The following is a 16,186-nucleotide window of genomic DNA, read 5'->3' as shown; positions in this document are numbered from 1 at the left end:
ACACGTCTCTTACTCGTATAGAGACAATAACCTTGTGGGACCCCAATCAGGTGCTGCTGCAGTGGTTCCCCCCAGGAACAAATCAAGAAAAGACAAGATTTCTAAACAGATATGCAGCGCACTCCGATACAGGAAATGAAAAAGAACGTTGTTACGCCAATGCATGCATTAAAAATACAAAACTTTATTAATCTTCACAAATCGATGAAAATGGGACAAAGAATCAGCGTCCCATTCTTTTCACCATTTCGTTCATTCTTTGTCCCATTTCCACTGATGTGTGAAGATTAATAAAGTTTAGTATTTTTTTAATGGATGAATTGCCGTAACAACTTTTTTTTCATTTCTTGTATCGGAGTGCGCTGCATATATGTAAACTAAAATGTATAACAATGCTTAACAATGCTAAATGCAATCTTACAAAAACCTCTCATTATTATTAACTAATCTGTTACATAGTTGTTGTTCACTAGAACACTATGCTCTGGTGATATCCAAAGCAAACTAAAATCATGAATTAATGTAATGTTTGTTAACTAGTATAATCTATTTGGAAATATGTAATTTAAAAAATAGCTCAGGGAAGCAAAGATCTTTGTTTCAACGTGACAAAACTATTATTTACACAGCTGTAAAATGCAGAATTAAAGAAAAGTGACATGTCCACTTTCAGGTTGTATCATTCTTAGTGTTAAGTTTGTTGTGAAAGTTTGTTTTTGCAGTTCCTGTCTTTTGAGAGCCTGAAATAGAGCTTGATGTTGACTTTATCTCAAATTGTGTTATGTGTGAGTGTGTAAGGGTGTAAATAAACACTAACCCGCACACTGTTTGCAAATTACAACACACAGGTTAATGGAGGCCCAGTCAGGATTGCATGCTTTACAGTCAGCACACGTCTTATTGGCCTTGTTGGACCAAATCTTCTCTGCTACTTCATAGTCAGACAGTGATTCAGAGATACATTCCAGTAAGGCTTCCATCCATTCCTTCTTCTCCCTCTCTGATTCTGCAGTGAAACTAAAAAAAGGACATCTAAATATTTTCTGCTCTGTCAGCAGAGAAGATTATACAAGGATACAACCCAAGAGTGCATCAGTAAGGCTTTGTCCTAAAATGTTATATAAACAAATGTGTGCAACGTTAGTTGCATTGTTTGGTGTCTCCTAATTACCAAAATGCTGCATGCAAGTCAACAAAAGAGGTGGAGCAAATTTCCAGCACTTTATCAGAGGTGTGATCACGGGGTCAACTAAAGTGAAAAGTGTGTCTTTATAGTTTCTCTACTGCGTTTTTTTGTTGGTAATGGCCAGTTAGATCTGTTGATGGTCCCCATCATTAAGACAGTAGAAGCACATACCACTGTATCGTATTGCTGTTAATCGTCTGTTAAATATATCCTTATTACCTGAATGTTTTCTGTGGTGTGATCAGCTCAAAGGTCTTGTTCCGTGCACATCGTATAGTAGATCCATGCATTTCAATAACAAACATCCCAATTCCCATTTTATATAACTGCAAAGAAAAAACAAATTCAGCAACAATGCAACACCATAAAAATGGACAGGGGGACCAGTGGCAAATTTGCATGGGGCCTGCATGGATGCATCATGGCCAGCCTTCGCCCTCCACGTGCATCAATGAGCCTTGGCCGCTTCCATGGACCACTTTTGATAGGTACTGACCAATGCAGACCAGGAACATCCCACAAGAGCTGATCTAACCCAGTCATCTAGCCATCACAAGTAGGCCCTTGTCAAAGTCGCTCAGATCCTTACGCTTGCCCATTTTTCCTGCTTCTAACGAATCAGCTTTGAGGACAAAATATATACTTGCTGCCTAATATATCCCATCCACTGACGGGTGACATGATAACAAGATTATCAGTGTTCTTCACTTCACCTGTCAGTGGTCATAATGTGATGGCTGATCAGTGTATATATATTAAATACCTCCTGTACTCACCTGTTCATTTTTGTGAATCCAGAGTTCATCATTTGTGAGGACAGCAAAAATTCTTGACTTATATCCTTTGAGCTCCAGGTAGCCGGATCTCTTACACAAGATACTGCAGCCTGGTCGTGTCCTTGGGAAAAGCATGCAATGTTCCTTTACCCTGTTCTGGATAGCAGAGCACCATTCACTCCTTTGAGCTGTAACAGGGGAAATAAACAGGATTACATATATATCTGAAACAATGACCCAAATAAGTACAAGTATTAAGGCAAATTAGGTTCTTGGTTGGTTTCCTTTAAATATTTTATAGACCTACATTGAACACATTTTTGCGCCATGATCAACCTCTTCCTCCCCTCTCCCTCATTAAAGTACCACACTACTAGTGGTGCCTAACTGACTTTTCAACCAAATCTGGGTCCATGGGCCATATGTATTTACTAATACCAATACACACATCAGGTATAATTGCTTATCAGTGCCTAAATATAATTAAGAAAAAACATGTGTTGATTTTAGCCATCAATAAGTGGCTTCGTATACACATACACGCCAATTCAAAAGTTTAGGGTCACTTAGAGCGTTCCCTGTTTTTGAAAGAAACACTAAGGTTGTGCTAGAAATGCAAACAGAACCTTAAAGCAATTTTTGTAATTAATTACATAGAAATAGTTTTTTTTTTAATATAGCATGTATAACGTTAGTAAAATATCACCTTCACTTTCAGCTCTGAAAACGAAAATCCGATGTTTTGTGACAACTTCAAATTTGTTCTCTTTGGCTGACCGAGCCATTTCAATGGAGTTGAGGGGAATCACTCCTTTAGGATACAGCTCCTAGAAGCATTAGATAAACAATAAATTGTAAGTGATTATACACTGGGGGTTATGTAAAAAAAAGAAAAAAAGAAAAAAGGACTCCTGGAAAGTGGTCTTATCAGTACAGCAACCGTGCTGTTTTTTTTTATTTAATTTTTTTAACTTCTTACCAGAATAATAATTATATATATATATATATAGTATATACATTGTTTTTTGGAAAGTAGTATAAGGCGTGAACTGTCGCCACAACATTTTGGTCAGTATGTCAAAGCCCAAGAAAAAGAATGCCGTGGCTCCTAGATTTTGACACCTGGCTAATAATTAAATATATTCATCATAGTGAATGTGTATCTTCCCAGCTCTTAAAAAAAAAATAAAGCGGCTTTTGTAGTGTTTATATAAACATCCAGTAATTTCAATATTGGACATGGAAGCAGAACTATGGTGACCACTATATGACAACTGATCATTAAGATCTGTGTTTGACATGTCATTGCTGTTGCAATTAACACTATTAACTTTTATTTTTGTACCACTGAAATAAAAAAAATATTCAATGTATGGATGAATAAGTTTCAATATTTAAAATACATTTCACTAATTGTATTTCAGAAAACCAGCAAAAAATAGTAATAAAAGCTGCATTTTTACAGAACAATTAAGCTGTTTAGGATAAACAATTAGTTTATCCTAAACAAAGACATAATACATCCTTTCCATTAAATAGATGTCCCAGAGTATTTTACATATTACCTCTCCATTTTGTCCACCTCTTTAGGTACAGCAGGTAAAAAGAAAAGGAGAGAGATATTTTATAGACATGTTTTAGAACGGTTTTGGAAATAGATTTCCAAATTGGTATCTTACCTTTTTAAAATCTATATATTACCTTATCATTACTGAAATACATTAGATTATGGCCATCAAACTTAACAAATCTTCTCTGAAAGACGTAGTTTCTAAATTAAAGATAAAATGAGACATAAATATCTATTTATCGTCATGTAATCATTGCAATTAAACATATCAAAACAGATTAATGACAATTAATTCTTATTTCTTTATCTTCATATACATTTTGTTATCCACAGCAAATGTTTTTTGGAATTTGGAATGTATAATAGAATCTTACATTCCCAAATGCCTGAGTTTAGACTTACAGTTATATTTAGTACAGATCTAATTAAAAATACATACTGTTTTTTTTTTATTATTGGTTTTATGATAAATTTGTGGAAATTTGCATCCTATATTAAGGTAAAAATTGTACTCTATCACAATGTGATAGACATTTTGGAATTACAAAAGCAGAAAACCCATGTTCAGCAACCAATATACTGATGGGAGAGATAATTTTAGTTGGCTTGTCTCTAATTCTTCCCAATGAGCCAGGCCAAGCCAGGCACGTGTTTTGAACCATAGAACCTTGTCTAGCTCCTAGCATATATGTGCTCCAGCAGTTTAAAGGAGCACCATCCAAATATAAAACACAGGAAAAGATTTAAAATAAAAATGTTGTTGTCATGAACTGTTAACAAAATACAACCAACTTAAATATGTCTGTTGGTACAAAGAACTGGTTACTCCATGGGATTTGAGACACTTTTTTTTTTTAAAATGTTCAATTTAGTTACGAACATCCAAGTAATACTGTTATTCTCCAGGAAAAAAACACACGTATCCAATGGTGACTACCAACAAAACCTAACTCACCCTTGAGGAGACAGTTTGTCAAGCCACCCACACAGCACAGGCCGGGATCTGTCTGACAGCGATGTAAAGCTGGCATATGGTGATATGGTCAAGTCTTCTGATAGCTCATCTTTATACAAGTGTGAGGGGAGACTAAACCTATTGTTGGCTGGTGGGGCATCCACAGTGGAGTAACCTTCCAGTTCATTGTGTACAATCTGAGAGATGCGATGTGACCTTTCCTCCTCGCCATCACTCTTTTTATCCTTGCCTTGATCACTGGTGGACCTGTTATTAGAAGGGAAAGCTATGGATAAACTAATGCACTTAAATTCATATGTTATTGCCAAATTAGTTAATAATGACAAAACATCAACAAAGAAAACCAGAGATAATGCTGAATAATCAAAAGTAAATAGTTTGAAACCATTACCACTAGCAAAACAGATTATTTTACCAAATTATACCAAACGGGTATATTTCTAATAACTTTCCTGATGTTTTAAAAGCTATGATATCATCAAACGTAGGTTTCTTACCAGGGATTGTTCTTTTCCTCCCCAGGAGCAAACATTGGCATAGTAGCACAAGTCCGTACTTTGGTGTTCTTGGCATCCTGCTAGTAACAGAAAAAAAAATCTTACCCTTCTTCCAATGACTGGTTTAAATTACAAAAACGGTTTTCAAACAGTTTTTTAAATTGAATCAAACAAAGCAGATTAATAAATAAATTTAAAATAATGCCCCCATCAAACTTTGTTTCAGGGGAACTGCCACTTAAACTTAATGTGAATTATTACAATATTAATTATTGCAAAAAAAAAATGAATAATGTATTTTCCCTTTCACTTATTCATATGAAATTGCTTTCCTATGTTGTGTGGGAGCTGAAATCTTGAGTCTTAGTTGCATGTTTTACGGTACTGCCACACCCCATGATATGTGTAATAATAGCATTACAGAGGAACTGCAGACAATCTCTAGCTTAAACAATGCATGAAGGGTCCAGGAAGCAGGTTATAAATTCCTGTTCGGCTGACAGTAATATTCCGGTGTGGTCTTCAGAGAGGGATCGTGGAAAATGGAGAAAATGTTTCCTGGAATGCCCAGGCTATGAATTTGGATGTCAGAGCTGGAAAATATAACTCTGAGTAACAAAATGGATCATTCAATAAAAACACTAGAAATAAGCCCTATATGTGTTTGATTATGGAAGGCTATGCAATTGTGCTCCATATCAATATAGATTTAAAAGTAGGGCACTGGAAAGGTTTGATTTTTAGCCCCTTAAGGACAATGGGCGGTCCCTAAACTCATTGAAAACAATGCATTTTGAGCCCGTACATGTACAGGCTTTGTCATTAAGGGGTTAAATAAAGATATTATTAGTTTTGCTATGATGCGGCCATCTCAAGGCTTTTCAAAACAGCCAGAAAATAGCAATGTTCATCAAGATTTATGGAGTGGCGACCCACTACTCCTTTCTGAAGACGGGCTACAGGTATGCTGCTGTCATGATCTAGGGAGCCCTAGTGGAAGGTGGGTTTAGGGGGCGCAGTAATAATATGGTAAGGATATTGTTCAGTATATGGAGGTGATTTAATATGGCATTTCTGAAATATTGGGGAGGTGCTGGAAAACTGGATGGGATAAAGGGAGTATTTGTTTTATATGTAGGAGTTTTGTTTCTTTAGACCTTGATGGTCCTGAGCAGAAGGATGTGTGGCACCATTTTAATTGTTGGCCTAATCTCTGGATTTTATACGAGCCTAGAACATTGTTTTCTTTAGAATGCAGTAAATTATATCCACATCTTGCAGATCCCCCTCTTATTTTGTCTTGAACCCCTGAAAACACAAAGCTTGTGCAGGATTTGAGTTATTAAATGGTGAGAACGTCGGCAAACGTTGAAAATACTGCTTTTCACCTTTAGCTCCTGGGTTTGAGGTTGCCGGCTGAAGACAGCTTCACAGTATGGACTGACAGGCTCTGGAGGTACTGCTCCAACAGAAAACAGAGAAACAATTCATGTATTTATATAACTTCCTTAAACCATTAATTTAGTCTCTTATTAGGTCATAGCACAGCATCTCTATTTGATTTTCATGCACTGTGTAAAATTCCCAATATGATGTTTTTTTCTTAATTCAACAAATACAAACTTTTGTTTTTCATTAAATTACCACCCTATCGCACTTAACTGTCTATTAAAGTCAGGGAGAAGTCAAATATGACAGAAATTACATTTTCTCCATTAACTAAAGAATGTATGTACCAATCTGTGAGCAATAAAACAATAGAGTACGTGCAAAACGGTAAAATGCAAGTTGGAACGAAGTTGTGCAGGAGATACATACATTACACACGTGTACCAGAAGCACTGCATCATCCTTTGATTATTCGCAAGGGGGGTGCAATGGTGGGGGAGGTGTGAATTAGGATACATGCTTCCCTGTAGGGTTAATACCCATTTTCTTTGCATAGTAGGGGAGTATGATTAGGAACAGGATGTGGGGTGGGGGACTCAAAGCTAAGTTCTATGTCTCCACTAAGGGGGGACGGTAGATAGGATGGCACTTGTAGGTCCCTCTTGGTTAATATGGGGTCCTGGGAACTTTCTTTTTTGCCATTTTTTTTAAATGTGCAACTTTGGAAGTTGTAGTTGGGGACAAAAGCAAATTAAACATGTAAAGCTTATGCAGTTGCATGAACTTGGAAGCAACTTGTATTTCATTTGCCTTAAGTCAACAGACAACTTAACATTTTGGTAAAAATACCCCATTGTGTACCCTTTAAGGGCTACAGTACTACCCCCTGGACTCTTACCTATTATAGTACCTGTTTTGGTTACTATCTGTATTAGTGTAAATATGTCTGCATTTCCATAAAGGTAATTAATAAGTAAGAAGAGGTAAAGAAGAATGTTAATGTCTTACCTAAACTAGAGAGGGGTCTTTCTGGGACAACAGGCAACTCTAGGTCCAAAGAGTTTGAGCAGCTGTCAGAAAAACATTATATTTTAATCAACCGACGGCAAAGATATATATGAGACAGAAACACTAAGCATAGTACTAGCAGGAAATTAACTAAAAGTTGCTAAACTGAATCTTTGTGAGTTCGTGTCATCTCTGGCTATCCAAAGAGTACTAAAGAGGGTTCCTAACCAATTATTCTGATTTACTGGTTTACTAGCATGTCCTATCGTTCTTCAGCTAGCCTTACTACTAAAAGTTTTATAATGATCTGTCGCTATATAATTGAAATACGAGGTTGAGAACGATAATAAATAAAATTCCAGTTTTTACTCTCGTCTCTGTGTTTTTTGGTTAATCGGAATACCTTGAGTTTATTGAGTTGAGTTTCATCATGTAAATGAGTCAACTTTTACATGAGATCAAAAAGCCATTTAGATCAAAATCAATATACATACAAGGTGTTGAGCTTTGGTGGTTAAGAGGGAGTATTTTGCTTTACCCCCAATCATGCAGATATACAATAATACAATTATGCTTCAACAACCAATATGCATATTTTAAAAAATATATTAATTTGATTATAAATGGGGATCCTGGAAACTATTTGCAAATTACAATGTTAACAACAGTAAGTACAGTCATATGACCCATCCAGAACACTACCTAACAAAAATGAAACAGGATTTAAAGTTGCTTTTCCACACCCGCCATGACATAAAATATAAATAATTAAGCAATAATAAATTAATCAAAATCATAACCTGAATGTTTTGCACTTTATAAATATACTTTATTTGCTTATATACTACAGGACAGAAAAAGATAAAAATAATAAATAAATGCAGAAGGCAGAAAAAGATAAAATAATAGAATTTATTTATTTAGCATTTAATTTATATTTAAAAACAGAAGCACACATGAAATACATTTTATTTAAGATTAAATTACTCTTTGGGTAATTTATTTAGTGTTTAGTGTACATTTTCACAACCATGTATTAAAATAAAGGAATATTGTATATGCATTAATTATGCATATGGGTTCCTTAGTCCCTTAACCGAAACAAAATAAAGATGTTTTTTTTAATATGGTGTAACAAACCAGTTAAAATGTAGGAGACAGCATTCGGCATGTGATACAAAATATTAACTATAAGTATATTCAAATAAATCACGCCCATGATTTCTGATACTCATGACAATAATAACTTTGACAGTAATGTTAAAATAAAAAAATGTCAACCAAGGTTAAAGGTGGTTGCCGAGAATGGACTACTGAGCAGTAGTCCTGCCTGCTTTACACTGATAAAATTATACAAAACCTATTCACATAATTATGGGGTCCCTGTGTTGTCCCTTGATGGCTCCCCAACGGAGTTCCCTTTTATTTATTCAAATTCATTAGGCTTCTTCTAAATGGATTTCATATGTCAAGTCAAATAACCGTAAGAGTATCCCTAAGAGTATACTACAACAGTGTTCACCTTTAGCCATTTGAAATGCTAGGAGGTCTGATAATTTCCACTGACTGAGATAGATGCCAGTGACCTAACTCTAATAAATAACCATGCATCAGCTTTCTTGAATACCAATAAAAGATAATTACTAGGTAGGAGTGAGCTATCTCACAGGAAATATTCTTAGCCACAACCATCAGAAATGTATATGTAAAATAATTTGTGTCTCTCTAGCTCATGAGTTTATTTGAGACTGAGAATTTTACTGTTGCTTTATTAGAATGAGAAAACCAATTTTACACTATCGTTCCTTATTCTAACAAAAAAGATGACACATAAAGAAAAAAAACAAGCAAAAGAAAGAATATAGAGTATACAATTAAAACAGCAAGAAATGTTACCAATATTTTGCTAGAAAAAAAAAAACAATGAGTGACATAGTATTTTTATTTATGTATTCTTCTGTTTATAGTTGTATGGTTTCTCTAAATTTGTTTACTATGCTGGGGTTCACTCCAAGAATAATGCACTGAATTTCAATATAACGAGTAGAATATTGCATTCCCCCCAACATTTCAGGTGACCAAATTGGGACACCTTTGGGTAGTGTGGGTAGTGGAGGAGTGGCCCCTGCCTGCAACACTTAAAGAGCCACCCTGTGGCTCTTAGCTGCATAAGTGTTGTGTTGTGAGGTTGTCATGTGGGAGCTGCAATGGAGATGTGTGCTGCAACACAAGAGAGAGTCATTTGGTCAACTATGTGGCTCAGAGAGAAAAGTGCATTAAAACCTGGGCTGTCTTGGGAAAACATGAAGCTTGGGAGGTATGTCAATGGCAGAGTGAATATGACCCTTTTGTCACAGTACACCCTGGATATGAATATGATTTCATCCATGGAAGCTGCTAGGATAAATGACACATTCACCGACCAAGCTACCAGTACTCCTACTCAGGGCTTTGAGACCTGAATTTTTGTATGGTATTTCTAAATATACCTACTAATCCCTATAATAACCTATAAACCACGGACTCTCACATTCTCATGCACAATTTTGAGGCTAAAGGAAAGGAATAAGGTTCAATAAAAAATTATCAGACCCTCCCAAACATTTTATTAAGGCACAACAAAAATATTCCATATATTACATACTTTTAATTTAATCTTGTATACATAAAAATATAGAGCGACGTCAACTAAAGGAATAGTAAAGGTAAAAAATAAATCTAAGTTACACAAAACAGATTTTTAAGCTTTGCCAGACTAACCATTTAAAACTGAACATGCTGCAGGATTGTTTCACTCAACAGTGCGTAGGATGCATAGACTTCTACAGTCTAGCAGATAAAAGCTTTTAACCCCTTAAGGACAATGGGCAGTCCCTAAACCCATTGAAAACAATGCATTTTGTACGGGCTTTGTCATTAAGGGGTTAAAAGAGCCATTTCATTTCCTATACAGTCCCACTAAAAAAGAAGGCAAATTAAAGTACTTTGTTAATCCTTTAATATGCAGTCTTTACCAGTTAGAAATAAATGATTTACTGCCACCCCATTATGCTGTTTCAATGACAGGAAAGTATTCCAATTGAAATTAATGGGAGAGCTTTCTACGTGGGGGTCTCGTTAGACCCCTGGAATTCAAGAAGACAGCAGTGGAGAAGGCTGGTAGCGAGTATGTATGCATCTCCTGCAATGCAAATAGCTGGGGCGCGGGGCTGAGAATAAAAGCAAACACATAGAGGGAATTCTGCTGAATTTAAAAGTAAAAAAATACATTAATTTAAATATCAGCCTATAATATAATAATATAAGCTTTAATGCATAGGATAATTGTGTCACCTTTGACATGAGATAGTAGATATTTGATCCATCCAGTATGCACATTATTTTCTACCTTAAAACCTTTTATGGGCCTTACTAATGTGAAGTATAGTCTTATGTTTATCCTATAAGCGTTAAGATTTCCTCACAGTATTAACCTCTACCAGGTTATTCAGCTTATCTACTACCCTCTCTTTAAAAAAACCCCCACTATCCTGTATTTACCTTATCTCCCCCATTATTTATTTATTTTATTTAAGATTTATTTTTGGATCTTTTCTCAAAACCCTAGATTTCCATATCATAAAAACTATTTCTTTTTAAATTATTTTTAAATTATTATTTAATTTACAAATTAAGGTGACAATCATTAAAAACCCATGTATGACACATGGAGGTATGTTAGGCAGGGAAACTTTTTCTTCTGGTGGCCTTTTTCCGAAATTAGTGATACCTTTTAGTGGACCAGAGTTTCACCTCTGATGAAGGCCACAAAAGCTTATGTGACTTCAAATCCAACTCTACGTTGTCCCACTAAAAAGTGTCCCTGATCTTTGTGGCGTATATCGTAATATCCTTTTTTGTTTTTAGAATCCTATGACAGATCCGCTCTGATAGTCAAGAGAGTTTCCATACATACAAAAAGTACTGGAATAAGAAAGCACATTTAAAAAGTTATTACAGATTATTATACTTGCATTTATCTTCTTCCTTTACTACCGCTTTAAAACATGTCCCCCTTTACAAGTGCTTTGAAAGAATGCCAAATGTTTCTATTTATTTAAATTGACTATTTCTTATTCAACTTATTTGGGCAACATTAGTGTTTTTCCAAAACTACAGAATAAAAGAATGAAGACTTTTTGAAGAGGCAGAAGTGCTAATACTATATTTGTTTACAAATAATCAGTTATATTACATTTCATTTCAATATATGCTCAAAATGTCCCAAAGGATTGCTACCCTTCCTTTGCTTTGGAAGTCCAGAGCTGCTGCTCAACAACAGAGTCATTTAAATTAGGTCCTCTTAGCCTAGGCCTTACAAGTACTAAGTGTTCATTCTGTATTGGTTTAAATGCAGAGGAACTAGCTCGACTTAGCGCAGATTCTAGGGATTTTTCTGTTAATGTCATTTCCCACGATTGGTCATAATCTTTGTGCAGGTCAAGATCATCCTCTATTATTGATACGTGAGAAGAGATGTCCAGCACATCTGGAGGATAATTGTCTTCTTCGAGTGTTATGCTTTCCAAACAAACATTTTTTTTACCTGGACCACAGATGAGATAATCATTGTCTCCTGCTCTGGAAAGAGAGTTTCTTGTCAGTGCTGTTTTGGGGGATGTTTTCTTCTGCAAGAAGGGAAGCTTTGGTAAAAGTTGACGCGATGTTTTCTGAGGTGCTGTGACAGATCTTTCTGCTGGTTTTCTGTTGTCTGTAGAGATCTCTTTGCGTGGCTTAGATGATCCTGAAGCTGTATTTCCCAACGGCTGAGGTCTTGCTGAAACATTGTTCTGTAGTGGCTTAGTTTTCGACAAAAGACCAGCATCCTTTTGTTTTGGTTTTGCTGAAGGAATGGTCTTTATTACTTTTGATAGTGGTGAGCAAGTATTGCTTGTCGGACTTTTTAGTTCAGCATTTCCCACTGGATTCACAACGCTTGATTGTGAATTTCGTGCCACAACATCCCTACATTTTGATAACTGTAAACCCACATTTCCCGTTTGTTTTGGCCTTTGGAAAGTCACGCTTCCTGCAGATTTTCGTATTGATAAATCATATTTTTCATTTTTTTGCTTGGGTGAGAGCTTACTTCCCCCTGCTTTTGTTCTGTCTGCAGAACATTGTTCCACTTCTACTGACCTGGGTGATAAATCATTTTTTGTTCCTTTTGATTTTTGTGCAGCAGCATTAAGCACACATTTTGTCTTTGGCTCAATTCCAAATTGCTTTTTGTTTGAGATCGCAGTTTTTTCAGGAGATCCTTGATTTAAAATACCAAGCTTTCCTAAATTCAGTTTGGGGGTGAGTAAGTTTTTTGCTATTGTCGTCCTTGGTGAAGGGGTTTTTGGTACAGATACCCCTATAAGGGACTTTTTTAGGGTTGAAGATGGTGAAATTCCCATTGGAGCTGGTCTTTTAGAAACATGATTCTCGGTTACCGCTGTAGTAATTAATGTGTATTTTTCCTCTTCGTCTAACTTTGGAGGAGAAAATGCTTTCAAAGATGAATGTGTTGAGGGAATGCTTCGTAGCACTGGAAGTTTTGGTGGTGTTGTATACCTGATCGAAGATGACTTCTGTACACAAATATTACCTGTACCAGCATTCCCAACCGGACTTGGCCGAGGTGAACGTTCATTTAAAGTTTCCTGGAACTGTGCTGAATTTTTTCTGTCACTTTGTGTGGGCCGCTGAAACGTGTTTCTCATGACTGGTAATTGCCTCTGCAGTGACGTGTTTCCTGTTGCTCCCTGTTTTGATGTGGACGCTTTCTTTTTGTCAAATTTAGATGAGGTAACATTCATCGATATAGTTCCAGGAAGGTCGTCATGTTTTGTTCTATCCACTATAAGTAAGGATGAATTTTTCAAACGGGGTAGTCTTGGAGAAGCGGAATGTCCAATGGGTGAGGGTCGTGGAAAAGCAGTGTGTACCACACGTGGCATTCTTGGTGATCCTGAATCCCCTAATGGTGTTGGCCTCAAAGAAGCTGCAGTGTATGTTATGGGTGAAATATTCCCAGTGGTTGACTGAGAGTTCTTACCCTGGTTTAGGGTAAGTTGAGCACTGGTACCTACTGGCATTGGTCTCACTGCACCACTACTCCTCATCCGGGGGGTTCTCGGCGAAGCAGAATTTCCAATAGGTGGGGGCCTTGGGGAAACGCCATCTCTGATCCACCCTGGTGTTGGTGAAGAAGTGTTCCTCATTTGAGCTGGTTTTAAAGATGCAGAATTCCTCCTCTGCGGTAATCTAAACGAAGCAGCCACTAATCAGGTATAATTGCTAGTCACTGTGAAGCAATATTATGCATTCACACTGCTCTTGAGGCAGCGTTACCTATTATCCATGCAAGCCCTTAATCGACAATCAATGTACATTTTACTCCCAGAAGTAGGTATTAGTTAGTGGTAGCTTTTGCCTTTAACAAGTTATGTAAAGCCATTAATATAATTTCAGCAAGACCAAGACTTCCTACAATTGTTTAAATGCAGCTGAAAATTAACCTCCGCCCTTTCCTCTTTCAATGGCTCCAGGAAACTATCTAAGACTTCCATCATTGGTTCTCTCAGTACACTTATCTATAAGAATCCCCTGTTCCCAGACTAAGGAACTCCACATAACTATTAAATTAACCACTTCCTACCTGCTGCCTCAAAACCTGTCATGTGGCAAAAGCATTCACGGGACAGGAGGTCTGATATAACAAAGTTAGGATTTTATTTTCAATTTCTTAAAGCTTTCTCATCAGAACAGAGGCAGAAAAAGTAATAAGGGGATTCAATTAAAAAAATGTCCATGTTTTACCTAAACTAACCTAAACCTAACTAAAACAAAAATTATAGCCTATGATGAGCATGATGCAAAGGCATTTGCTGCACACTCTGAAGGACAAGCTTGAAATGTAAATGTATATGAAAAAATGAAAGATTGATTCATAATTGATAATAGACTATTTTTAAAATATTTTATTATGAAGTGCAGCTACAGTTACAAAATATCCTCTGTAACTGGGGATACATTTCCATATTAACTATTATATGTTATTGAAAATACCTGCCATGCATGATAGATAACATAATCAGATAAGGTTTGAAGATTACATAAACCGTCTTAAAAAGAGCCATTATTGGCTCTGATATCTGTGTTTTTACTCAATCTCATCACGTGAATAAAGCTGCTGTATGATTAAAAGTAAAAAAGGCTTAACGCTATATATATTTAATCACAAAGCTAAAAAGCATTGTAGGTAAGAAGTAACACTGCTTAGGTATTATTTGTATTCTAAAGAAACTGCATCAAACAGAAAATCAAAGACTTTTTGAATTGTCTCAATCAACTAAATTAGGAATTGGTTTAACTGTTCAATAAAAAACAAGGTATCCCTTTGTTTTGTTTTTATTGTTATGTCTGATAAAACATGAGTGGGTACTCAGCCAGCATTAGGTTTGATAAATGCAGACTGTGTGTGTCATAGAAGTTGCAGTTCAACAGCAGCTAGTCAACAAGGTATTGTCTTCCCTTTCCATTACAAAATGACCAACTGTAACAATTCAAAATTAGCTTTTAAAATACACTTACTTTAGTCTGTTTGGTGGAGAAGTCACTTCTTGTGTTATTGTGTCTTTTTTAAGGTTCATATTGCATCTGTGTGTTTCAGTGTCTGCGGCATCACTGAGAGGTCCTTTCCCAGGACTCAACCCAGAATAGATTTCATTGGATATCATTGTCAGCGTTTCCTGTATAGGGGTAGCATTGGTTGAAAAGGAGGTAACTTCCTCCTCAGTTCCAGCAAAGGAAGGCAAACCCGATATTGTAGAACAGTGCACGGTATCCGTTTCCATCTGCAGCACGTTTCTGTAACTTGTCAAGCCAGGCAGAGAACTCTTTTTGTTCTGACGCATAGGGAGAGATGGAAAGGGATGAAAAGGTTTCCCTGCCCTAGCGGATGAACACAAAGAGGTCCCAACCTCCAACCCCACCCCTTCTGGCTTCTGTCTGGTACAATCCCCTGAATCCAAGCTGCTTCCTATTGAAACAAAACCTTCTTGTACAATAATGTTTCCTGAAGTGCTGGCAACATTTTCTAAACAAGTCTCTGAAGATGGTGCACCAAGATATTTTTTATTCGCTGTTTTGTTAAATACTGTTCTGGGTTTTGGCACAGGCTTGACTGTAGGTTCAGAAGTGGTCTTGCTTTCATTGAGGTTCTGTAAGCTGGGCTTGTTTTCAGCCACTTCATTGGTCATTAGTAATGAAGTCTTATCTTTCTCGTTTCTACTCATACCCTCCTGAGAGTCCTCCCTGTCCATGCAGCTTAAGCCAGAGGGTGGCCACACCTCTCCTGAAATATGTCGCAGCCGACTAATGATTCGCTTTCGATGACCTGTGGCACCAACACCGATTTCCTGAAGGATCTCGTTATCAAGAGAGAGGATATCTTTAACACTGTAATAGCCATGCTTCTTAAAGCTCTCCTGGTATCTCTCCAGGTGGATAGCAGCAAGCCAATCTGCAATGTCCATCTCTTCATTGCCATTGGAAGACATTACCACTCAAGTCAATAAACACTTACAGGAGAAAATACCAGTGGGTCATGTTCATGGTTCTGTCCATCATTAACCTAGAAAAAAAGAGAATAACGTTTTCAACATATTTGACCAAAAACTAGGTTTACATTTTGTGCATTAATGAGAAAAATAAACATTTTTCCATTGGACTTTCCATTGGCCAGAGGTCCAGAAT

General features: G+C 36.5%; 1 protein-coding gene across 1 annotated transcript in view; it reads right to left on the bottom strand.

Moving 5' to 3' along the window:
- The window catches only part of LOC149297857 (arf-GAP with Rho-GAP domain, ANK repeat and PH domain-containing protein 3-like), a 45,457-nt gene extending 31,807 nt beyond the window's left edge, over positions 1–13,650 (bottom strand). The window contains exons 1-8 of the mRNA XM_089488070.1: positions 11,761–13,650; positions 5,006–5,085; positions 4,488–4,754; positions 3,664–3,733; positions 2,669–2,789; positions 1,963–2,150; positions 1,406–1,512; positions 818–1,017 (exon numbers count right to left, since the gene is read on the bottom strand). Of these exons, the coding sequence (XP_089344196.1) occupies positions 818–1,017; positions 1,406–1,512; positions 1,963–2,150; positions 2,669–2,789; positions 3,664–3,733; positions 4,488–4,754; positions 5,006–5,085; positions 11,761–13,650 (2,923 nt within the window). The remainder of the gene's footprint in view (positions 1–817; positions 1,018–1,405; positions 1,513–1,962; positions 2,151–2,668; positions 2,790–3,663; positions 3,734–4,487; positions 4,755–5,005; positions 5,086–11,760) is intronic.
- Positions 13,651–16,186: the final 2,536 nt, after the last annotated feature.

The sequence above is a fragment of the Sceloporus occidentalis genome, unplaced genomic scaffold (genome assembly GCF_023333645.1).
Source record: "Sceloporus occidentalis isolate IW3139 unplaced genomic scaffold, rSceOcc1.0.p SCAF_36, whole genome shotgun sequence".
NCBI lineage: Eukaryota > Metazoa > Chordata > Lepidosauria > Squamata > Phrynosomatidae > Sceloporus > Sceloporus occidentalis.
Note: the sequence above shows the minus strand (reverse complement) of the source record. Positions and strands in the feature narration are given on the sequence as shown.